Source organism: Micromys minutus, assembly GCF_963924665.1.
Source record: "Micromys minutus genome assembly, chromosome: 28".
NCBI classification, from domain to species: Eukaryota; Metazoa; Chordata; class Mammalia; order Rodentia; family Muridae; genus Micromys; species Micromys minutus.
This window is the reverse complement of record NC_137963.1, coordinates 13434990-13462015: the sequence shown is the minus strand read 5'-3', so window position 1 is coordinate 13462015 and position 27026 is coordinate 13434990. Positions and strand designations below refer to the sequence as shown.

At 36.3% G+C, this 27026-nt stretch overlaps 1 protein-coding gene across 4 annotated transcripts in view; it reads right to left on the bottom strand.

Annotated features, from left to right (window-relative positions):
* Positions 1 to 27026, bottom strand: part of ASTN2 (astrotactin 2) — a gene marked incomplete at both ends in the record, with an annotated part of 945572 nt that overhangs the window by 519919 nt on the left and 398627 nt on the right. For all 4 annotated transcript variants that reach the window (XM_080940102.1, XM_080940100.1, XM_080940099.1 and 1 more), the window contains one exon: positions 20487 to 20654. In XM_080940102.1, coding sequence (XP_080796228.1) covers positions 20487 to 20654 — 168 coding nt within the window. The remainder of the gene's footprint in view (positions 1 to 20486; positions 20655 to 27026) is intronic.

The window sequence follows — 27026 nt, the reverse complement described above, 5'->3', positions numbered from 1 at the left end:
TTAATTTTGAAGTCACTAAAGACCAAATTGTAAACTTGCATTTTAGGTGCTGACTCTTCATTGTCATTTATCTGTAGACCTCCTAGGACATTTTAATTAAGGGCTAGAGGTTGCAGTTTCATAAGTTGATCTCGTCTAACTGATATTGTTTCTGTCCTTGTGGAAGACCCATGTAGAGTGATCTCAGTTGCTGAGAAACTACATGAGCCATGGCTTGACCTCTTCACTGACTTCCTTGTTTATTTTTAGCCTCATCCAGATCTGAGTGACCAATACAAACAATTGTCTGCATATTACTGTCAAAGAGGAAAAAGAAATCTCCCTCAGAGTTAGAGTAGATTGAGGATACAGACAGAATGGGGCTGTGGGTCTCTTATCAACAGCCTGAAAAGAATGCAGAGTAGACATCTCTGATGACTAGAAGGATGTGAATTTAGCTAGCTGATGTACACAAGACACCAAATAGGCACAGTACTGTGGCCACTGCTTCCAATATTCTTCCCTTGACTCTTGTATTGCTTCCTCTGTATTTCTCAGATAAAATGGGATGAATGAAGAGTCAGAAGATACACCCTGGTAAGTCAGAAGAAAACTGGCCTAGGGAACAAGGCACTCAGATATTGAATCTTTATCTCTAACCAGCTGAATGTTCATCTAGGTCAACAACTGTTTTTATTTTATTTTATTTTTCTTTTTTCACCATTTTTTTCTTCTTTTAAAACAAGTGTTCAGGTTCAAATGCAGTTATTCAAGGAACTTAAAAGTGACTTGACTATATAATGTTGAGATGCTTGAAGGCTGTGACTAAGAGTCAACTATTGCCTGCCACTTATTACAGAGGGCCTTCAGGATGACTTCTGCACATCTCACAGTTATGTTTTGACTGGCAACATTCATAATAACTGATGAAAAATATACATTTTTTTAAAATTAGTGCTATCCCTGTACATGGGCCATAATAGTATTCCCTTTATTGTTCCAATTTTAGTACATATGCTGCTGATATAAAGGCAGAGATTTATTTCATTTATGTGTATATATTTGAGACTGTACATACATTCCATCCAAGGGACTGCAGATGCCAGAAGGGGCTGTAGAAATTCCTGGAGCTAAAATCATATGTGGATCTACTTATGCTGGGAACCAAATTTAGTTAGTGTGTACATAGTCTGTTGACTGTTGAGCTATTACTCCAGCACCAAATTGGTATAGTTCTGGGGAAATTAAGCATGCTAAACCAATTTTACTTATCAGAAGTATTATAGACAACATGATAAACTATTGCTATACTGCTAGGACCATAGTCACCCCTCAGTAATAGAAATGATGTCATTATTCCTGCTGTTAACACAGAGATCATCATAAGAGCTATGGTCCAGGTGGAACTACTTAATTACCTCCATGGTTTTATAGCTTTCCATACCTATGGCTACAGCACCTCTCTTAAAATTGCTGCTATGGTACATGCCTTTCTTTCTTCTCCTCACATAGACTTTGCTTCATACCTGTTCCAAAGTTAAGGCATCTTTTTAATGAGTGTGAATGTGATTTTCTCTACTGTTTACCTAAACTTGGTATGAGTGAGATTAGGATTTAGAGATGAATCCACTCCTTCTTCTATTTTCAAGGACTAGATGGAATAGACACAGAAAAGAAGCCTAGAACTAAGTCTCTCTCTCTCTCTCTCTCTCTCTCTCTCTCTCTCTCTCTCTCTCTCTCTCTCTCTCTCTCTCTCTCTCTCACACACACACACACACACATCTACCTTCTGGGAGTGTTTCTACAAGAATGGTAATAATAGAGGATGAAAAGACACAAGAAGAGTTGTCTGAGTAGTGTTAGAATTTCTGTACATTTGTTTCTAGCTCATGCCTACACTCAAAGACTCAGAAAGATAAGTTCTAATACTAACTATCTTGTAAACAACAAAATCCATCTTGAAATGGTTGAAGTAAAGGCTTTGATACAGGGCAGAATCATGCAAGCATGAAGGAGGCACTATTAGATTCCTGAAAGCCTGGCTTCAGAGCCTGTGTTGCAATGCTGATATAAATCTTTTCCCCCATAAAAATCATTAGATCTACACACCAAGCAATGCAGAGGAAAGGCAGGTCGCAGAATAAATACTAATTTAGCCATGTTGTTTTCTTGAGTCAGTGGGATATGGTGGTGCTAGACTTAGTTGATGCTGAGGAATCTTTGCTTGAGGAATATAAGAAGCCAGATCTTTGAAATCTGTGTCTTCAAAAATTGTCACATTCACATGCTCAGTGTAGGAGCATTGAACAGAGATAGGACAGTTTAAAGAAGCCAGGCACAGGAGTCAGAGTAGGGTTTGAGCTCAACAGCTTCTGGACTTTTAAAAATAATTTGGCACTGATCCAGATGATGAGCCATAATTGCCAAGTTAGTCATTCCTGTTGAGTTCATTCACTAAGATGTGGAATGTTTATTAATGCTCTTCACATATGGCCTGGACTAGCCATCATTTTTTGGAGAGATATTGATTATACAAATATCTCTTCATCACCATGGAGTTTAGTCTTATATAATCTATTTTAACTTAAAAGAAAAGGGTATAAGACTCCTTTACAATGACCAAGTTTCTTTAATTTTATCTTGAAGAAATATCTTCTGAGTAGGAGCTAATGCTGCTAGGATTTTCAGAAATACAGGAAAGAAAATCTTCAGAATTAAACTTATCCTCAGTTTCCACAGTGAGCATCTACATGGTTAGGACTTCAATTTACATGATTATAGAAGAAGAACACCACATCATAACATAAAAATTGAAAGGGCTTCACATATACAAATGATCATGAAAATCCCACTTGATCATCTACTATACTTTGACAGGATCTTAAAGGCTTAAATTGAAACAATGTAGACATCATTGACACAGGAGCCTTGAGCTATTTTCCTGTATACTGCTTGGTGACTTCCTTCAAGCTATTTCACTCCTGTGAGATTCATTATTCTCCCATAGCAGATGTGAAACAAAAGCTCTGTCCTCTGCAATTCATGAGGATACTGTAAGAATAAAATACATACCTACTTAAGCTAGTCAAAACACTTGATGATTAATAATGCAGTTCTTGCCTACATGAACAAAAGTCAAAAGGGCAAAGTGAAAAACAAAAGAAATATATTGAGTTAAGGGTGATTACTCATCTTTCAAAAGGTTTTTTAACTTCAAACAGAAGAAAGAGGGCTAGAGAAAAAAAAGAGACACAGGAAATTACAGATTTATTGATGTATTTCCCCCAAAGTATCAGCAATCTTCGGGAATCTAGAATCAAATTCCATATATACAATCAAAGAAAAAACACTATTGTGTTTTAAGAAAATATTCTCTGCAAAGCACCATTCCTACATGTCAAGCTCATGTCATTGATATAACAAAACATGGCAGTCAAGAGACTCAAAGGGATGTTTGAAGTTGGGATCAAAGAGATTCTAAGAAACACACAAGTGTTTATCTCACCATCACATGGGGACAATGGAGGAGCTACATGCAGCTCTCCCATGCCATGGTGCCTCTACTGCAGGAGAACCCCAAAGTGACCTCCATTTCTATAATAGGCAGATGGCAAGCCTATAGCTGACATCCCAAAAGAAACCAGAGAACTGTCTAAGCTGGTCCTCTGCATCTGGAGTACTGTGTCATTTGGCAAAATATGTGCACTCTTTTGAACCTAATTAATTCAAACATTGCTAATTTTAATGTACGCTTTATAAATATTTGGCCTAATGTTCTCTCTTACTTTCTTGTCAAAATTTTATCTTTCATTCTATTTATACCAATGTCTCAATTTCCCCTCTGGTATGTGCTTCTCTTCCACTGTTTTCTCTCTTTCTCTCTATCTATCTATATACATACATACATACATACATACATACATATATATATATATATATATATATACATACATACATACATACTTACTTACATATATATGTATAAGCCTTTCTTTTTTTGGAGATCATTAATAACACTCTTCTTTGAGATAAATGAGATTTGAATCAGAGACACTCATGTTAAACATCTAGAATGACTAAAGTTTTCTTATCTACAAACATATTACAAAGAGTCATTCACTTCAGGTGATGATACAAACACTAAATAAGATTCTTTACATTGATCTACCTACAACTAGAAATACAGCCATGTCACATTAATTCCATGTTTTCTTTCCGTTAATCCAAAAATTTCTTCCCTCCCTCCATCCAGGTCCACCATACTTCACCTCCTCTTCCCTTTTACTCCCCCATCTCCCTTAAGTCCTGCACACAGCAGTCTCTAGCCCATTCCTTTCCTTTAATAGTCTAATTATAAAATGTTGCAGTTGTTTTTTTTTTAAACTGGGGTTTACATTTTTCACAAAATGTTTTATGGTACATATCTTTGTGTATGATGGACAGTCATCATGGTTCATTAAAATCAAGCAACATGTGTTCAACTACCCTGTACTGGGCTTTACTAGAATCTGGCTTTTCTGTTCCATCTATTTCTTGTCAATGAGAGGTTCCCACAGGCTGTTCTACTGCACAGAACAAAGCCATCTGGGCACCCTGACTGCTCTGGTGTTCCATGTTACTGATTGGTATGTCCGGACCAAGGCTCGTAGTGAGGCCATGTAATTTCATACCTTGTCCCCTGTTGTCTGATATAAACCTAAACCCATATAGCAAAGTTCCTTCAAGAGGCCATTCAACTACATAACTAATAAGCAGCTACATGCATGCATGTGCTTGCATACACACACACACACACACACACACACACACTAATCACACTACTTAAAAGCAGCCTGCAGTCAAAAAGAAAGGGGAGAGGTTGAAGTGGAGCAATGGGCCTGCCTCCTACAGATAAAATCAAATCCCCAGAAAAGGCTCATTCTATGGCTAAGTGCTGTGCTATAAGCAGCTTCCTGGAATTCCCTTGTGCTCAGAAATGTGCCATTGTTTCTTTCACTGTGTCATGATTAAGTCTTTTGTGGGTTCATCATTGCCAACTGTGTGGAGTCTGTTTTGCCCCTAATTTAATAACTTCTACTTTCTTAATGTGTATATTTGCTATAGAATGCACCAAGTACTTTACACTGATTACAATCATCAGAATAATACAGTAAAGGTGAACACTTTTTCCTCATTAAAAAGAATAGTCAATTGAGTCCTGGGGAAATTAATTTACTTGAAATGTACTTATCAACAGTCAAGGGCAGAGCCAAGCTTTTGATCCTGTTCTTTCTGATTTTAGTGCACAGACCCTTCCTATCTTTTCCCTACTGCATCTCCATAGTCCACCACTATCTCAGCTAGATTATTTGTGGTGTCTTTTTTGTCCCATCCTTGGTGATTGAGACAATCGTAGTCAAGGTTTACAAATGAAAGCATTTATGAATCTTGAACAAAACAAAGGTATACAAAATGGTCATATTGATACGGGAGACTTATTGTCTTCTATGATCAACAGCTTATTGGAATTTTATCTATAGTTAGCATAAATTTTCACTGAATAGCCTGTGGTTTCTGAGAGCAGCTTTTCTCACCCATTAAAAATTTATCCTTCCAATCCTGGCCCTGCTGGGTATACTAAGTATGATGTGTCCTTATAGATTGCTCCTGCTGCTGTTATTTATTTGGGTTTGGTTGACCTTACAGGCCTTCATCGTTTCTGTTTCCCAAAAGACCTTATATTCTCTGGTCACTTCATAGAGAATTTCAGCTAAGCCAGAAGCTTCCTCTCTGCTGGATACATTTCTGCATACCTAGCATTGCTCTGCAGGATGGTAGGGTAGCATTGTCTTCAATAGTCTTATTCTGCTATAAACCCAATATGCTACTCAATTGGCCTAACAGGCAAGATGTGCTCATTTTTGTAATAATTGTAATGGTTACCTCTCTAACATTTAGAAGAAATCAATGATTGTACATGTGCAAGACCCTCATTATACATTGTTCCCAACAGTTCTGATTTATTTCACTCTGGTTCCATCTTATCTATGTCCAGCAAAGCTCTTGTCAGCCCTTGCTTCTTTTACTTGTTTCCGTATTCTCTTTTTGTCTTGCTGTAGGTCTTTGGTGTCATCTTCTCCTTGGTTTTATCTTCAAACACAGCTTGAAACCTGGGACTAGAGCTTTTGTACATATTAGAGCCATAGCAAACAGATTTCCCAATCTTGATGTCAAGCCATGAAATCACTTTTGCGGAACCTCCATGGTGCTCTTTCGCTACTTTAGCTTGTTACTTCTGCTCCTGAGCACACTGACTGACTTCTATTTGGTGCTCACTAAACAAAAGAAGCAGTGAAGGAAGTGCCGTGTTTGGATTATGATCACTTCTTCCCACAAATCCTGTTAATACCTAATGGAAGCCACTTTCATCTGTGTCCTGCATTCTCATACTGGGATTCCCACTGGGCTTCCTATTCCTGCCTCTATTCTTAAAGTATTTTTTCTATATAGTTGGTAGTTTAACAATCATTTTCAAATATAAATAGGCAATGTCTTTTCCTCTTCTCAGCATGCTCCAATGATGCAAGATTGCATTCAGGGTGAAAGCAAGCAACTTGTTGATGATAAAACTCTTCCTATGCTTTCGTACCATTTTCTAACACTTCTTAGCTTCCAGTGCAGAAGAATCCATGTTTGACCATTTTCCTTGTAAGCATGAAGCTCAGTCTCTTCTCAAATAGTTTACACTTGGTCATAGGTCGACATGAATAACGATTTCCCTGGATATTTGCAAAGCAAGCTTTATTCCCTCAACTGTTCAGGGAAACACACGTTGAAAATATGCAACACCCTTCCTTCTTCATAGTGCATGTACACACACACACACAGAGAGAGAGAGAGAGAGAGAGAGAGATTCTTTATCATTACCACTATCTCCTTCTAGCATTAGATGTATTTTATTATTTGATTATTTATATGGTATATATATATATATATATATATATATATATATTCTCATGTCTGCCACTTTACATCATGAATTGTGAGCTCTATGGTGTCAGAAGTTTTATATTTTGTTCATTTTATTCATGTTTCTATCCTGATTCCACTAGAATTCTTCATAAATATCCACTGGCTGTTAAATAAACAAATACATTACTGAATAAATAATGCCCAAGGAGTGATTCACTTTTGCTGTCAAAAAATTGAATCATCTTTTTAGAGAGATATGTCACTTTTTCCCCTAGGAATAGGAACATTGAAAAGGTTTTAAGGTTTGCAGCCTATAGGATAGTGACGCCTTTGCTTTATTTTTACAGTTCAATGTGAGAATATTCAGCATGGTCATATTTAAATAAAACTTTATTCATAGTAAATATCAGTCAGTGGCGTATAGTTTGCGGATTCTGCAATGCCAAGCAATTGATCTATTTCATGTTTTCACCCAGTTTCATGATGAATTCCATTAAACAATACAGTGCCTCAAATGCCATTGTCACTGAAAAGAAAGCATTTTCAATGAAATGAAATGTAGAGCAAAATATAATTCTGGTATTTATTCTTTTACAGCATTAAATAAACTGTATCTCTGTATCTCTGTATCTCTATTTATCTGTGTACCTGCATATCTGTATAAGTCTATATCTGCATATCTATATATCTGCATATCTGTATATCTGTATATATCTGTATCTCTGTTTATATATATATCTGTATCCCTCTATTTCTATCTGTATATCTGTATATATCTGTATATCTGTATATATTTGTATATATCTGTATCTCTGTATAGCTGTATCTCTTTTAATATGTATATCTGTATCCCTGTATCTCTCTATCTGTATATCTGTATATATCTGTATATCTGTATAACTGTATATCTGCATATCTGTTTATCTGCATATCTGTATATCTGTATATAATTGGTATATCTGTATATATCTGTATATATCTGTATCTCTGTATGTCTGTATAGCTGTATCTCTGTTTGTATGTATATCTGTATCCCTGAATCTCTCTCTGTATATCTGTATATATCTGTATAACTGTATATCTGCATATCTGTTTATCTGCATATCTGTATATATGTATATATCTATATATCTATATATATTTATATATCTTATATTATAAGATATTATATATCTTATTATATATAAGATATTAATATATATTATATATATTATGTATATATATCTGTATTTCTGTATCTCTATCTGTATATCTGTATATCTGCATATCTGTATATCTATCTGTATATCTGTACAAATGTATATCTGTATATCTGTATATCTATATATCTGAGTTCTCCAGCACAGCAGCCACTGGTCACAAATGGCCATGCAGCTTTGGAAACATGGAAATGCAGCCAATGGCAATGAACCTTTAATTTTATTTCATCACAATAAATTTGCATGTTAACTCAAATGTCACTGGTATCTCCAAGTTACCATCACACAGTGGCGCTAACTTATAATCGTTCTTCTAATGCACTACCCATCTTTGTCATTCTCTGTTACTTCTCTAAAAGCCTCTTGCAATAGCCAGAACTCAGGGTACCTGTGCTTTTCTCAAGGATCCCATAATACCTTTTCATTCATTCAGTTTTTTATTACTACCACAGCTGTAATAATAGTTTGCTTTGGTTTCCTTTAAGGCTCATACACTGAGTGTTTAATGCACTTTATCTAGTTTAATCCTCATAATAACCCTCTGAGGGCTATTTATCTTATTACGTCTGTTTCATTGGAAGGAAAAACTGCAGTACAGGAAAGAGGCCCAAAGCATCCAACTACTGCAAATGAGCACAGACAGGGCTGGGCTTTGACTCCTGAACATTTTAGATCCTTATGGCTTTATTAGAGGCAGAAATTTGTGCTGGTCCAGTTTCCTGGTATCTGAGCTCTGAGATCAGGAATCCCTAAAATACATCTAAAGGCAAAGATGATCATAACCTTTTCTTTCCACTAGGATTTTAATGGACATAGAGTCCTGAAGAGAAAAACTGATGTGCACAAGGATATACCATGACGTGTTTGCAAATGTAGGAGTGAACTTCATGAGATTGGTCTCTCAGTCCAGTATTTTTTCTGATTTGTATTAGTTCTAGTATCCATTATTCAACATTGAGGTTGTGACACATAGTGACATGAGCTTGGGGATAAAGCAGTGAATGATGACAGATCTCTGATATTTATACAAAATGTTATTCTTTAGACAAATAGCAATTGCATATGAAATGAAACAAATAAATCCATAATTACGGGTTGTACTTGCATTTGATAATGTAGGCTTGTGCTTCCAAACTTTACAAAAAAAATATCTAGACTGCACCACTTTACAGATGACTTAGGAAAGAAAAGTAATTTCTTGTGATTTAATGATAACAATGTGTTCTTATGTCAATTCAAATACATACATTTTCATATCTAATATTTTTAACATGAAGCCTCAGCTGAGTTTCTAAGTGGATATAATAATAATACTAATAATAATAAATAATGTATTTATAAAATTTTGATTTGATTAGTATATGATAGCAAGGTTGCATCTCCATGACATGGTTATTAAAATATTAATTGAGATATCTATAGAGAACAAAGAGGCTAAGATGCATAGTTACTTCCACTTCAGTGTGCACCACTCGTACAGCTTACTCTTAAGGAAAAACAGAGTAATAGATTAAAGAACACAGGAGGAATAGTTTCATCTAGAAGGCTGCATCTTCGAGGATGTTACATTAAGCTGAAATGCAAAGGTTAATGAAGCAACAAAAGACGGACACATATAAAAAGTGAGGGTGGTAAAAGGTAGACAGATCTATGCAGGGAAATCGCACCAGAGGAGCCCTTGCCATCTTAGTAAGTGAAAGTAACTGAGCATTAGCACGTATAGAACACTTTGCAGTGTAGCTATGCATCCTAGAAGCCATTCATCTCAAGGAAGCATTACCCAGTGTCACCTACTTCCAAACCTTTGTTAATCAAGCCTTTATTATGAAATTCTACCAATATATTTAGATGACAGAATTTACTCTTTAAAATAGCGGGTCATAAACAAATGTCAGTGGCTGAGTAAATTTTTAGATGTACTTGGGTAAAATAAAATAGTATCTAGTGTAAATGTCGAATGTTGTATATCTATCAGCCTGCTTTTAATCACTCCAGAGTGGCTGAAAGAGACATTGCAGGCCACCTTCTTATTTGATACTTTGGGGATGTAAAACAATATCCTTCAAGTTCAGAGACAACATTGTCTTCACTTTCAATCATGCTTGAAATTTCTGTATAAGAAAAACTTTTTAGTGCCTTTTTTTTAGAATTCGGTAACCTTCTTGTTCTCAATTTTTGAACAGTCAAGCTTGTTGCATGCTGTTGTAGCCTCTCTCAGACTTCATGACCTCATCTTTGATCCAAGTCACCTTTTGTTTTTGTAAGACCGCAATCCTCGTGTACAACATAACATTTTACAACAATTTCAAGCCAAATATAGCAAGAGAAGCAAACAGAAATAGAAAATGGTTTCTCTACAGTTCACAAATGCTTAAGCAGACCTATCTCTTAGTTATGCCCCCCCACTCCCAGCTTGTACTTAATCCAATTTGATCCTTTTATTTTCTTTCAAGTTGCCTCATTTTGTAAGTTCTTTGTCCAAAAGATTCTGTCTACCTCTGGTATCTGTCTACAAATACCTACTAGAAAGAACATTCCATGAAGCCTCTTTATTTTCAGTACTAAGGAAACTCTCTTGCTGAATAGTTTATCAAAAATGATAGTATATCATTCAGGCTTGTTTAACCTTCTAATAGGTTATATGCTAGGAAAATATGGCCATCTACCCCTTTAAAAGAAAGCTCTGTATATGAAAGTAATAATTATATGGGAATGTGCTTACAAAACCAGGACAATTTTATAAAGTTTCATAAAGGTGCTTCATTTACAATATATACTTAATAAATTATAAACCCCACCACAGTTACTTTGGTATTTGTATATATATATTTATGTCTTATAAAAAAAGCCTTGCCATTTCTTCTCTTAACCATATGTATGGTTATTGTCTACAACTCTTATACACAGATAATGAAACTACATCAAATGCCTTAATCTGAAAAGAGGAAAGCCTTTGCAACCAATTCATTTCATGAATTCTAAACAGAATTATTGTGGCTGTAATTTCAATGTTTTTTATTGGAAATGGTTTTAAAAGCTTGTTTCCATTATCTTACATGCCTAAATAAAACTGAACAATAGTCACTAATTCATATTTTCAACAAATTTTGCTTAATTGCGGATCTAATGAAGTTCAGGGCCAAAAGAATGGTAAGTTGGAGAAAATTATATATTCTGTGGATCAGAACACTGCGCCATTAGACTAATTCTGAACTTAAAAAAAAAAAAAAAAAAAAAAAAAAAGGCTTGATCTATTTGAATCCATGGAAAACTAGCTGTACCCAGATCATAGAAGGTGATTTTTCAGAAGAAAATTAGTTTGATATGTCTTTATTTAGTAAAGGCATGCATACTTTAGCCAGAGCATCCTGAGCAACAGCCTACCAAGAACTATACATGATGCTGACACTTAATTCAGTATGTAGTTCATTGACCAAACCATGGTCCATTAGCAAGAGAAATTGATATTCACTTACCCACCCATCCATTAATATGCCCATCCGCCCATCACACATCCATACTTATATACATACACACATGCATATATTCATCCATCCATTCATCAGATGATTCATTTCAATATTCAAGACAAGAAATTCATGTAGGTTCAGGAACTATTCCATTTTCATGCTGCAATTAATATGGTGAATATAAACAAAGGTTCTCTAAAACACATACTTATATTGTCGACTTTCCTCCCCAGTCTGAGTCAAAGTTACTAACCATAATTATGTCCTAGCTTATTTAACTGCATATCACATACACACTGTCCAAATCAATGTATCTGTGACAACACCTATAAATCTTAATGTTAGCTTCTCTTTTAAATCAGAAACATTCCAGATCTTTGAGAATTCTTTTTTTTTTTTTTTTACATTTTGATAATAATTCTCAAATTTATTTCCAAAATTTTGGACTTTACACTTTTATAAAGTATTTTATAGCACCTTGAACTTTAGTAACACATGGTTCAAAAATATAATTAAAACAATATATATAAATATAATTATAAATATATATAAAGATCAGAAATGTTCAGAACAACCCAGGAATGCTTTATGATTTAACTACACACACTGCATTTTTATTTCATATTTTATTTAAAATAAAAGGAGCTGTCGATGTCATAAAAAAAAAGCAGGACATGATGGTTGAATATGAGTGAAGTTCATCTCACTTGTGTAAAGAAAATTCCATTTGCCATAAATGCCATTTATAAATTGTTTCAATCATACTTCTGTTCTAAGTTATTAGAGCTTAGAAGGTCATAGAAACATGAATGCCAAGCTGGAAAGTATCTTAGGAATTATTTAGTGTTGTAATTTGTACCATGCCACTAATTTACTGAGTGACATTGGCAAACTTGCTGGACCTTTGTGTTCCTGAGTCTCCTCATTAGATCAGATGACATGATGTCTAGGGACCAGTACTGCATTAAAATACATTCTCACTCAACACTTTGCTGAAGACAAAGGCTCCAAAATCTGAAGTGTATTACATGGTCAAGGGCAAGTCACAGATTTGTGTCAAGGCTGGCACTATGACCAGAAATCAGTGATTCATTTCATTGTGTGTAATTAAAATTTATACAAGGACCAAGTAAAAGGCCAATTTATAAGAATATTTCCACTCTCCATACTATATGTAAACTCAATGGTGTAAGCTACTCTTTCTCTTTTCCATTTGTTATATAATGCTGTTATGCATTGCTTAAATTGATATAAATATTTCATGAAGATACTATAACTAAATACTCATTGAAAAAAAAACCCATATAATGAGTGCTCTCATCAATCAGGCATTTTAAAATTTCAATAATAATTTTTTTTTTGCTTATCTCTTCTCCTATTTTATAGTTACAATAAAAGGAGGCTCTTCTAGGCTTAGTATCTGAGCTACAACCCTACAAATAGATAAAGAAATCAAGATGTGTAACACATTCTGACTGAAATAGAGCATAGTTCTACTCTAGTTGACCAAATATTTGAACAATGAGTATGTCACTAAATAATTAGTTTTCTGCTATCACTAAATCTTTCCATTAGGTAATGTGGTGGTTTGAATATGCTTGAGCTAGAGAGTGGCATTATTGGGAGGTGTGGCCTGGTTGGTGTAGATGTGGCTTTTTCTGAGAAAGTGTGTCATTGTGGGGCGGTCTTTTAGACCTTCCTCTTAACCAAGTAGTTTTCCTGTTTATATTTGGAACAAGATGTAGTACTCTCAGTTCCTCCAATGCTATGTCTGTCTGCCTAGATATTGCCATTTTCTTGTTATGATTATAGTGGATTGGACCTCTGAACCTATGAGGTCTCCTCAAATGTGTAAAATTTAACACTTTACATAGAACTTGAACAAAGTTGTTTCACCATGAACCATTATCAATTTTGTTGTTCCTGAATGCTACAGTCTGATTATCTCAACTGTTTGGCTGTAGCTTTATGGTTACCTACTGTAATCAGAGGGATCAAGAATAAGACATCTCTATGGTTAAAAGTATAATGCCATGCTTTGGTGACCTGTTCAGGTATAGAGTAAGGATTTCTTTTTCCCAGTCTTTGTTTAGAACATTTGTATCCCACAGTGGCATGGGAATTAATGCTTAATGATTGTCTTTCTTAAGAAAATAAATATTTAATCTGTGGTGTTGACCAGCTTTCTTGGTTTAAATATTCTCAGACTATCAAAATTCCACATCAACCATGTGATACCACTATTGAATAAATAGTTGGTCATAGTTGTTAATAATAAACTTATGATTTCATGTGAGCTGTTTATAATGCACCAAGTATCATACTCCAAGTCATCTCTATAAGTGGTATTAACTGTTGAAATCTCTGGATATACGAAGCTTATTTGGCCAATGACACACAGCTAGGAAATATTTTCTGTAGCATGGTATTTGTTTAATTTTCAGGTATAGAATTTTTCTCAATATTTTGCTCTCTCAGAAACTTAAAAGAAATGATCCTTCTTATCAAGACTTTCATATAAACTCTGAGGCATGATGGCCAAAACTTGCCTCCATGAGTTTGCTTAGATCAATATATTGATACATAGAAGAAGGGGCTTGTTTGACTTTAAATTATGTTTATCTTATTATTGTTTTTTAAGTTTTATTAAGAATTTTCTACATAGGCATGGTATGTTTTGACCAAATACAGCCCACTCCTTCCCTTCCAATTTCTTCTGTATCTCCTTATTCTTATTCCTCACGACTTCTGTTCTCTTTCTTATACCTACTGAGTCTATTTATTTATGGCTATGTGAACACAGCTTTTTTAAAAAGAAAGCTATACTTTATTTCCAGATATAAAAGTAGAAGATACACAGGACTTGGAGACTTGTTTGATATTTTTCATCATTACCTCAAATTATCATTCTTGATGGAATGTCATTAATTAAACAGTAAGTCTAGAAGTTCTTTTGCCAAGTTTGAAGTTTCTTAACAGACAAGGTTAGAGTTAAAGTGACAGTCACTTTCCATATTTCAGTTTCCAATAGCCTTACTAAAATCTGGTGATTATTTTCAAAATTTTTCCATACTTTAAAAAGAATAGAATTCAGGGTTTCATATGAGCTAGACACATGTTCTAACACTGAGCCATATTCCTAGACAGGATGAGAATTTTTATGAGCCCACTTTATATTGTTTGTCCAATCTGTTCCCTGTTACTTCTTAAGTTCCTCCTTTCCACTTATATCTGGAGTAATGCTAGATGCTATTCCAACTCTACTTCTCTGTTCTCTCCGAAACTTTATTTACATTCTTATGATTGGATGTTGAGTTACCTGCTAAAGCGGTCTTCCTACATACACTCTCCACTATTCTCTAAAGCTAATCTAAAAAGTCATTTTTCTTTCAATATTTCTTATCTACTGAAACCCCCTTCTCCAATCCATTTCTCACTGTTCTCTAGGAAGGAAGCACTTGGTTAATGCTTTGTTCTTGATTTATGGCACACTACATTCTTTATAATAGCTATATTATCAGATTCTTTTTTATCCTTGTAAGAATGTAAAATCCACAAAGAAATGAACACTCCAATTTATCTGTGATTTTTCCCATAGCTCCTAACACATAGACTTATGAGTGTGAAATTAAGAAAATTTTGCTTGAATTGAATCTAACAAATTGAACTAAATTTTCCAAAGTGGGCTTGAATCAAGCCTCATGAAAATATATAAGGCTCTCATTTTTGACTTCTCACTTGCAGATGTTCTTATCAATTCATGTCTTTAGTGGCTTACAAGAGTAAGACACTTTGCAGAGCATTGGAATGGAAAGAATACAGAGATAAACTAGACAAAAGCTCTAAGCTTATGAATTTAAGTTCTAGTAGGTGGGGCAATTTTTATGCAGCAACTCTGAGTTCTAAACTTGTTTTAATATAAAAGAATTCTAATAACTATAGGACTAATATATTTTACAGAGAGAAAATGACATTCAGTTCACTAACTAGAGGTCAGGAAGGTTGGTGATATAAAAGTGGAAAATACTTCAGCTGATATGAGAAAGTTCTGTCAGCACAAAATACATTGTCCCCTAGCATAGAAGTGGACAAACTGTGACTGTGTATTTCAGTGAGGAGAATACAAAGAGATGCTCTCCAGAATGTGATGGCCTGGAAAGATGAGGTAATCTTGGTGCTGTGACTGGTTACTGAATCATTTTGTTGAGCCAATTTTCAAAACCTTGAAAATACATAATCTGAACTTTTGTGTACACATATATGAAGGAATGACTATAATATTTGTTTATAAGTGGTTTTGGAAGCATAAGGAAATACTTTCTTTTTTTTGTCACTGAATAGCTGAACTTTCCAGACAGATGAGCAGAACATCTGCCCTGGTGATAGACCTGGGTAAAATATGAGCAGTTGCTTATCACACCAACAGTGATACTGACATTTGAGTGCATCAAAATTTATCACCACCTTAAACAAGACTCTTTTGTTGGGTCACAAGAAAGAAAAAACAAATAAGGACACCTGAGAAGAAATTTGGTTTGAATAAATATGAATTAGGGACATGGTACCCATTGTGTCCTAGTAAAGGGAGAAAGATGTTTAAAATGACCCAAAAACAAATGAACAAAAGGCTTGAGAAAATGAAAGTTATGAAGACCTGGTGTTTTTGAGGGACTGCATGAGGATGGGACAATAGAAATGAACATGGTTTTGTAAAAACCATATTTGATTAATATGACAGCTGAGACATTAACTAAATAGGCAGAACATGAAAAGAATATTTAGGATGAGGAATTGTAACTTTGCCACATCACTGTAGTCCTGATGTGACAGGTCAGAAGCATCAACAGCAGCCATTCAAATTATTGAAATGTAGAGTCTGTGGCTTCAGTTCTCTAGCCTACAAGAGCTTGAAAATAATTAGATTAAGACACAGGACTCTGACCAATTCTCAGCTCTGCCATCAGTGGGCTAGGACCTAGATTTTTGTCATGTGTCTTTTCTGGCTCTCACAGCTATCAGGGTGAGATTGTTTTAGTGGATTCTGTACATGGGTCCAGCTCTAAGATTCTGTGTGTGTGTGTGTGTGTGTGTGTGTGTGTGTGTGTGTGTGTGTGTGTGTATGTGTGTGTGTGTGCGTGTGTGTTTGTGTGTGTGTGTGTGAAAACTCATTTTTATGATGGTAACTTATAACTTATTGTTATTATTTATTTTTACTTGTTAACCATTTATTGTTTGAAAATCTTATTTGTGGATATAACAAATCTTTATCAAATTTAACTACACTCCCTCCGTTTAGCTTTTGTATATTTTATCACTTTCCACCTTCATGTTCTCTCTTATAAAACTACTGAGTCAGCATAGTGTTACTAGGATGTGCATGAGAACAGAACAATGCACTGGAGCATGACCAGCCTATCAGGAGTTAGAAGCCAAGGAAAACCAACTCTGTATCCAGTTTCAACAGTCTGAACAGATTGTGTAAGAACTGCTTTGGTCATCCAAAAGTGTCCCTAGTAGAACTATGTAAGGCTGTGAAAAGGGTGTGAACAGGTTCTTGATTTAACTAAAGGACAAGGATATAAAACCAGATCCTCACCCTACTGTAAAGAGATTCAACAGTTATTTGGCTTAAAATTTCTCCTTAGTCTTTAGACTTGCCCTTTGGAGAAGTAGATGACTGGAGCTACTCCAGACTGTGGTTAGAATGCAGAGCAGCAACCTCTGTCTTGTTACAACATTAAAAATCATGGCAACTGTACACAAGATTTTGCATAAGGGCTGGTCTGATTCTTAAGGAGAGACAGAAACAGTTTGGAAAAAAATGCCAACACAAACAGTGAAAATGAAGAGACCTTAGTCATAGCTGAGTTTCTAGAGTCCCTTGTAACATTACTAAGTTCTTGACTTTAACTGCTTCTTGTTTTCCTGTTTGTGTATGACAGGAACTATCATGAATTGATAAGCATTTGAAAATGCTGTATTGTTCATGTTTTACATATTCATTTTGAGTAAGATAGCATGTCTTTGGTTTGGATAATATATAGATGGCACTAAATACAAATTGCTCTATATGTCCAAGACTTCTCTTTGAATTGTGGCTCTCTCTCTCTCTCTCTCTCTCTCTCTCTCTCTCTCTCTCTCTCTCTCTCTCTCTCTCTCTCTCTCTCTCTCTCTCTTATGCACACACACACACACACACACACACAGAGCAGGATTCACTACCCTTGGCACAGTTTGTAGCAGTCAGTCTCCTACTTACTCAATATGATAGATTCAGAAATATGGCAGATGCCTAGACATAAGGAAATATTTGGTAAAGGTGAATGTTTAGCCATTAAAAGAACGCTGTCCACACATGGCTCAGAAGAGTGAAGAGAGAAAAGAACCTGGAGGTACCTTTGCCACTATCAGACTGAGATCTCTGTCTGTGTTATGTTTAGGAACTATAAGCAGTTCACATATTTAATGATGAATGTAAAGTACCAAAGCATCATTTACAATACATACTGCTTGTTGCACAATCCTAATATCCCCATGTTCTGTTTATAAAGAGGGATCAGAGGGCAATTACCCTACTGACATATTATATCCTCACTTCTCATAATTTCTCTACAGTAAGTCTTTAAATTTATTTTCTGTTTGTGTGGCATAAAGAATTTGTGACTTTCACTCCAAGAATCTGCACCTATGCCAGGTTGTGTGTTTCTTAAGATTTTGGGGAAATACAAGGCTCAGAGCAGTGATCAGGCAGGTATGCAGGATCTAAACATGGAACAGACAGGAGCCACACAGGAGCACATGCCAGCATAAATAGGATTTTGTATGAGATATCTCAACATTATCCTATCCAGTAGGTAAAGCACACCAACACAGTCAGATCTCAGGAGCAAAAGCAAGTGTTCATGCTCCCCTTCTGTGTAATAGGCAACAGTTTTCATGAAGTAGTATTCACAACTCTGCTCTTTAAACCTCTCACACAACTCTGACCCTCCATGGCATGCCTGACTCATGCTGACTTGAGGAAATGCTGACTTGATGGGTCTCATCGCTTAGACTGGAAAATCCACGATCATCTTTGACTGCACTCCATCTCTCATATCCCATATCTAATATCAAATGCAGTCAAGCCTACATTACAGTCATCCAGAATCTGTTAAAGTCTCAGTATTTTCTTGGTTCCTCTCATGTGCTGAGCCATGACCAGCTCTAGCCTAGATTATAGTAATGGTATGTGTTGACATCTCAGAAAAGATTGATGGCATGGCAGCCAGAGTAGATCCATTACAATATTGGTCTGAACTCATGCTCACATGCTCCTTTGCTCAGAAACATCCCACGGCTTTCCACGAGTTTTCACTAAAGGCTCTCATCAGCTTATAAAACAGGTCTGACCCACATTTCTCTCCCAAATATACACTTGTATTATATTTTGTCCTCCTTCCTTCCTCTCTAGATATCTTGGAATCCCGACCAGTGCCCAACAAATGATCCATGTATGTGTTTCTGCTGCAAAATATTAATGCATATATTACCTTCTATTTTTGAAACCTACCAGAGAGTGGCATTGTTCCATCCATTCTCATTCTGAGGTACCAGCTCAAATAACACTTGCCCAGAGAACCTTTCTATCTATGTTATGTCTATGTTTGGTCTCCTACTCCAAGGTTAATGTCTGTCTGTCTATTTAACTATCGATCAATCTTTATTTCTTCTTTCCTTCCTTCCTTCCTTCCTTCCTTCCTTCCTTCCATTTTCTTTCTTTCTTTCTTTCTTTCTTTCTTTCTTTCTTTCTTTCTTTCTTTCTTTCTTTCGTTCTGTCTGTCTGTGTGTCTGTCTGTCTGTCTATCTATCTTTCTTTCTTTCTTTCTTCCTTTTTCTTCATCATCATCATCATCATCTATTTTCTATTTCTATATCCATGTGAACACATATCTCTACACAAGCATGTAAAGGTTTGTGTATCTCAGTGTTGTCTATTAGAACTTTCTAAATGTTTTTTTTTTTATCTTGGTTCTTTAAGAAAGCAATTACTCAGTCAGTCACCCAGAGTCTCGAGTACTTGAAATTTGGCTAATGTGACTGAGGTTATGAATATTTAATGTTATTTCATGTAATATAATTAAAAATAAACAGGCATATATGGGTTTGGGCTGCCATCTGAGACTACAGATTTTCTGTTCCTTTCTATAGACACTCATATATAGATTACTGGAGGCAAAAATGTTGCCTAAAAATATGCCTGGCGACATGAAATTCTTTTCAGTTGGATGTGCAAATGAATACATGGAGAGAATTTAGTATACTGTCTAATTGATTTAAAATTTTAGTTTTTATTGTATAAACAATCATACATTGGTGTTTTCATACACATGACATTTTGCTTCATATTTATTTATCCTCTATGCTCACTCATACTGTTCCCCTTTCTGCCCTACCCTTCTCTACTTCCCTCTTCTGCTTTCTTGCCATGTGATAGTCTATTTTTTTCATCAATTCCTTTAAGCCCAACAGAAAGCTTGTGTGTTAGGGTCTCGTATTCTTTTGTTAGTACTGAATGATATACACCATCTTGTTGAAAAATATGGATATAGAAGCAAACAGGACATTCACTCAGTGCTCTTTGATTACATTTAGACATTCTGCCTTTATGAGGTTGACCTCAGTGTCTGCTGTGGCGTTTTCTAGCTCTGAGCTATCTTGGTTTTCTAAGAATTTTCTTTCTTACCAGAGAATGGAAGCACATGGTTTAATTGATTGGCAGACCTTTCTTTTCTATTATGTCCCTCATCAGTGGATAAACCATCTCTGATTATTTAAGTGGAAAAGAATATGAACTCGTTTTCAATACATACAACCTTCATCTCAAGTCACACAGCACATGACTCACCAGTATCTGGATCACAGAGCTGTTCGCAGGCATCTGTTGTTCTCTGTCCACAGAGGTCTCTCACCCATGGTGAGGTGGCATTGATCTGGTGGTACAGGGACAGCTTGGCAGGGTTTAGCCAGTCGGAGATATCCAGGTAGCTTCCTTCACTCACCACAAAGCTGCTTCCTATGGGTGAACAGAGAGCAATGGCTACTTTCTCCCCAATGTCAGAGTCATTACTGGTACTACGGGAACAAAAGAACAAATAATCCAACCCCAATTGATGCATCTCACTTAGCTAAGAACATTAAAAGCAATGTTATCCTGCACCATTATAGTGGCATTGTCAACATGAACTAGTTCAGGATAGTGGATGAGGTAGTTTCATGAGGAGCCAGAATTTGCCCTTATGGACCACTGACTTCTGTGGGAGTCATTTTGTTACTCTGTCCTTGGCTGCTTCATCTGTAAATGAAAATATTAAGGTACATACCTCACACGTGAGAACAAAATACATTAATTTAAAGCATATAAACATGGCTAGCTGGTTATAGTAAAAAGATAAGCAATTTTAAAAGAAAAATAGGCTGTTGCTGTTACTCCTGCATCCCTTTGGGAAAGAGTGCACTAATGACCACAACAGCTGAGTGGATGATATCTGCATCCAAAATAATAAACATGTAATCCAGGCCTATTTCTGATATTTTTTGTGGTTGTTGCTTTTGCAGTGTTGTTCTTCAAAACTAGGGACTGGACTGCGGCATATAGTAAGTGAGTACCTTATCTCTGAGCTGTCTTTAAATCCCATTTATTTTATTCTGAAGGAGATCATGGGTTAGAAATGTAAATTTTGGTAGGTAATGACAGAGTTGTTTTAAAGGATACTCCCAGGCCCTCTAAGGAAAGATAGTATACATGTATGGACACATACATGTGCATACATGCACACGCAAACACACTCATGTTGATACAGAGTTTGGTGGCATATGCCTGTATTCCCAGCACTCAGGAGATGATGGTGGTAAATTCAAAATGAATAAGATCTACAATATGAGTTTGAGTTTATAGAGGGAGATGGTGTTAAAAAACTAAGCAAGCAAGCAAAGAAATGAACTTGATTCTTAGTGCTTGGAAAATATAGGAAGAGAAGCAGGCATGGGATGGGATCAAACGGTCATGTTATGCTCTACCCAAATGGCAGCTATAAATCACTTCCAGTTAGATTTTTACACATAGGCCTAAAAGCCAGGAGAGACTGAGATTTAAGGGTTATTTTTGAATTTTTTTGTTTGTTTTGTAAAAATTAACCTGTTCTCCAATGAAGGCTTAAATATGTTCCTAGAATTTATGTAGGCTGAAAAGCCTCTAGTTTTCTAATGTCTGAATTGAAATATTCCTCACCAATTCATAAGAGATATCATATGTATGAGTGCATATGCTATACATCATCCATTCCAATGTAATTGCTGTATAATTATACAGTGTTTACATATACAACTATATATCCTATGCAAAGTCACATATGTTCATATGTATAACCAGTTTGGAGGAGGCAAAAGCCTCTTTCAGATTGGGCCATAATTATATTGTAAATGAACACATGCATGCAGCAATCACGCAAATCTGAAGCTAAGCTTCCCAGAGTGAAAAAAATATATATAAATTTTAATAGGATTAAACAAGATTTAAACAGTGGTTCTGGAGTTATGATAAATGTATCAGCTTGTATTACACAGAACAAAAGGTTGTGTCCTAAAATGAATATAACCAAGCTTCCTACCCTATTTACTTCTCTTCATCATACCAGGAAACAATAATACCTTCATTTTTCCAGGTAGGAAATTCAAGTTTTCCAAAGAGTGCGTCTGCTTTTAAGCATCCTTTGCATTTAACAAGGAATTCTTTATCAGATCCTATTAAACACTGTTCTTGACCTTTGACTGTACTCAACATGAATCAGATCATTGCCTACAGTCCATTGCAAAATGATGCGAGGTGCAGTCAAATGAAACTATGTCTGGCTGCCTGAGTATCTGAGACTAAGGGCTCAACTTACATTCTTTAACTCATCCAGATACAGAATGCCTATTATTTTATACAAGAAGTTCCCAAGTAAAGCACAGGATACAGCATGATCATCAGTGTGGATTCCAGAAGCAGCCAAGTGAGACCTCTGGAGTAATGGCTGACATCACAGAGAGATAAGGTAATGACCATTTTTGAAGTTGGCCCTAAAGACTTTGGCAGCTAAAGGAAAAAAAAAAAAAAAAGAAAGCAAAAAGGAAAGAGTCACAGTATTCTGTGTTTCAAACTTCTGGCAAGGAAAGCTATGTAAATCTATCTGCAAAGCCACATTTCCCCCACTGGAACAAAGCCTGAAGAGAAACATGTCACATGGGTCCTTGAGCAAGGCACTACACATCAGTATCAACTGCAGATTTTTCTTTAAAAAGCACAGTCGTGCTGTTTAAATGGATAATTCTTGTATTTATTCTCACTAAAGACTGAGAGATGGTTATTGAATTGTGTCCCAGGGCTGAGTTTGGTTAATCCCGCTGCTTCCGAAAAGCTACACAGTGCTGTGATAAAGAGAGCAGTCAGCAAGATATGAGTTCACATCCTCATGGTGTTACTTAGAAGCTATATAAACTTTAGCAAGAAAACAATCCCTCAGTTGTTACATATAAATAGTATGGGTAGAGAATACCCTCTTTCCAGATGCTGATTACAAGACTTCATTCATTCATCAGCCTTAGGTCAGCATTACTTGCATGAAGGAAGACACGAAGGCAGTGGTTGGTATAGGAGTGTGCTGCTGGCATGGTCTTGTAAGGGAGTGGCCAAAGTAAAATAGCATGCTGGGAGAAGTTAAATTGTCATGCCATTTCAGAAAAACCTTCCACTGATTGCACTCCACACTCTGGTAGTGGGTGCACATTTGCATTTGTTTCAAATTAAGATAAATATTTATACCTACAAGTTGCTCAGTCAGGGACTATAGGCTATCTCCTGGAAGGGAACATAACCTTGGGTGAAACAGCCCTTCATAATGCAGGGAAGCTTATTCAATAAATGTTCAGCTGAGGAGGCAAACCAACCACTACTATCCTTTTAAACTAGAAGAGCTAGTGTTGAAACACTTAATGGAGATAGGAATACAGACAGCATCACAAATCCACAAAAAACAATGAATTCCCGGGTTCCCTCTGAAACTGACTAATGGGAACATAAGTGGCCCAGTCAGTAGGATTATCTTTCATGTGAATATCTTTTGAAACAGTATAGGATTTTTATAGAGATTCAAATGTCCTGATTTGAATGCAGAAGTGAGGTAGTATCCTTTGAGTGCTACATTTTTTCTTTCATGAGATAAACATGTTACATATTTTGCTCACTTTCAGTGGTCTGTTTGGACAGTCACTTTCCTCTCTCACAGAAGAATGCAGGAGATGCAGAGAAAATTGATCTGACCACTATGCATAATTAATGAGGGGTGGGAGTGAAGGTTGATAGAAGAGTTTTCAGTGTCCAAAGCTATGATCTTCCCAGTTATTTCAGGCTATATTGAGGAATAGGGACTCTGGTAAGGGATCCTTTCTGTGGTCCTGTTACTTCTCTTCTAGCAAGCTGGACATTAACTTTGGTGACTATAGTGTAAGTAGTTCTAGAGGCACTTTTACTCCTCCAATATACCATGTCTTCTTACAAGGAATATATGGGGACTCATGAGTCCTTATCTATCTTCTCAGCAATGAACTTGTCACATGTTGGAGACATAGTAAAGGTTAAGATGAATTAATGAAATCTACTTTCATATCTGATGACAGAGTCCTTCACTTCTTCCTGGGACTGTAAAAAGTACAGGTAGTCTCATTGGTCCGGGGTTAATTGTATTTGCACTACACTGGAACTTGACAATAAGGCTAGCCATTTCAGAGTCTCACACCATTCAAACTAAACAACTGAACATCGAATTTAGGGCTCTTGAAAGAAGTCATTTGCCTTCAATAGCTTGCAATGTAGATGAGTAAAACACAGACCTGAATAAAGGGGGCTCTGTGAAAAGGATGAAGAAGATGCAAAGACCATGTTGTATCAGAAAGATGGTGAAGGAGACTCCTGAGCTGATTTTAATGTGTTCATTTGTCCAATAATTAGTAAGGTCCTCCTGTGCAGTGTGGTGAGGATTATCTGAAAAGCTGGGTTTCTACACTTTGGAAAGAAAGAACTGTTACTATCAGGAAGCAGACTTTAAAAATTGGACTTTAACTTAAACATATATGGAAAAATCACCCAGAAGAGGTTACTATTGGGAAACATCAAGAGCTATGTGCTTTGGACATACATAGTCGATTACCCGGTATCCTGGCATCTCTCAATCCTTGCAATATTTATGAAAGAATTTCATCCAGTGTGAACTTAAATAAACCACGCCATCAATTCATTCAGCTGTGTCTTTGTATACAAACTAACTAGCAAGACTACAGCAGAGTCAAGTTGAGCAAAATAAAGTGTTCAACAATACCAGGGAGGAAGATCAGACATGCGATGCTGATACAAATCCTCTGTGCCTAGCCCTTTCCCTTTATCAACCATTCCATCTGGATTCTTAATTTCTTGTTGGCAAGGACCATGCATTGCTCAAGCCATGATCAGCATCATTCTTGGTGTGTGATGGATGTTTAGAAGACATTCAGAGTTGGGGAGAGAATCAAAGAAAAGAAGGAAGAAGGGCACACTAGTAAGTTAAGTGAGTGTCAAAGAGTTCTCTGAATAAATTGCCACATTTTTATGGGGATGGAAATTACCTCACAAGGAAATAAAAATGTGTTATTTCTTGTATTTCATGTTTCCCCTATTTTCATCTGGATGTCTGTCTTATTTTTCTGGCTTTAGATTACAAGTCCTCCCTCCCTTATTGAGTAATGCAAAAATCCTTTCTGAGATACTCATTTAGATCCTCGCAGAAAGCAATGATTCTTAAATGAATCTCCGCCAAAATCTCAACTTCAAAATGTCATGCTTCCTTATTTTAAATATATTTATATATACATATATATACATATATATTCATTTTTTTTCTCACTGCCTTGTGGGAATATACATCATCTAATTAGCCAAATGGATTTTCAGTTCAGCCCAATCATTTCCTTATCTAGAATCTGAAGCCAGTGTTGCTCAGGGGACTGTTCGGGCACTGAGGTCCTCATTAACTCTGATCTTCAATTACATTGATTATAAGCCTGCTTCTGTAATTGTGCAGAATAGATCAGGGGTGAGCTGGGAAGCTCAAGCCACTCCATAATGTTCTCTGAAAAGTCAGAGGCATAGCCTCCCCCAAAAGAAGAGAATGCTACAGATGAGAGCTAAAAATACCATGGAAGTAGGTATCACCAGACAAAAACTGCCCGGTGAGACAGGCAGCAGCTGCAAATTACCTTTCATTTCACTATGTCCCATGAGCCAGAACAATGAGAGTCATGAGTAAAAGACTTTTAAACAAGGCTGTGGTCACACTGGCGAATGTCCATAGATGCTCTCCATAAATAAAGTGGAGTAAAGATCTTGGCCCCGAGGATTCAGTCCCTTTGGTTTTCTCCCTTTGGTGGTAAAATGATGAAAAGCACTCTCCCTTTGGTCACAGAGCCCATCTCTGTTGGGTTCTCAGACCTATGTGAAACATCCTACCTGGAGGTATGATTATGTACAAACTCAGAAGCAGAAATGAGGGACACATACATTATCAGCTCAGCAGGTAGGTGAAACACATGTTCACTCTGGCCTCTGGCCCAATTTACAGAGCCATAAGCTAATATTGGCTACACTCCACCACCTACTATCTATTGAAGAGTGGATATATAAAGGGCAGTGATCAAACAAAGTCGTGAGGGCTTTGTAAGAGAAAGCAAAGCCAACCTTCATGGTTGGGAGCTACTGGTCTTTGAGAGCTGCAAGATTACTGGGAGGTTAGTTTTCAAACAAGGCTTCCAGAAACTTACCTATGTGTCTTGTTCTCTATTTCTGACTTATTTTATATCTTATTTCCTACTTAATTTCTCTTTACTTCGGATCAACTGTAATCTTCTCATCATCAATCACTCACATGTTCTCTATTTGTTATGGGATGGATTGTATCTTCTTCAAGTTTACAAGTTGCAGATCTGACAGGCAGTGATTAACAACGTGTCTGCATTTGAAGGCAGAATCTCAAAGTTTTGATTTTTTTTATTTATTTACATTACATTACACTCACTGCCCCCTCTCACTCACTCCTTATACAATCTTTCCCATATCTCCCATCCTCTTCTTCTCTGAAGTAATAGTTTGCCCCTCCCCCATATCTCCCTTACACATTGACTCTTCAAGTCTCTGTGAGGCTGGGCACTTCCTCTTCCACTGAGGCCAGACAACCAGCCCAACTAGAAAATTCTATCCCATGGATAGGCAACAGCTTGTGGGACAGCCCCACTCTAGTTTTTTGGGACCCACGTAAAGATCAAACTGCACATCTGCTTTATATGTGCGAAGAAGTCAAGGTTTAGCCCCTGTACACCTAGT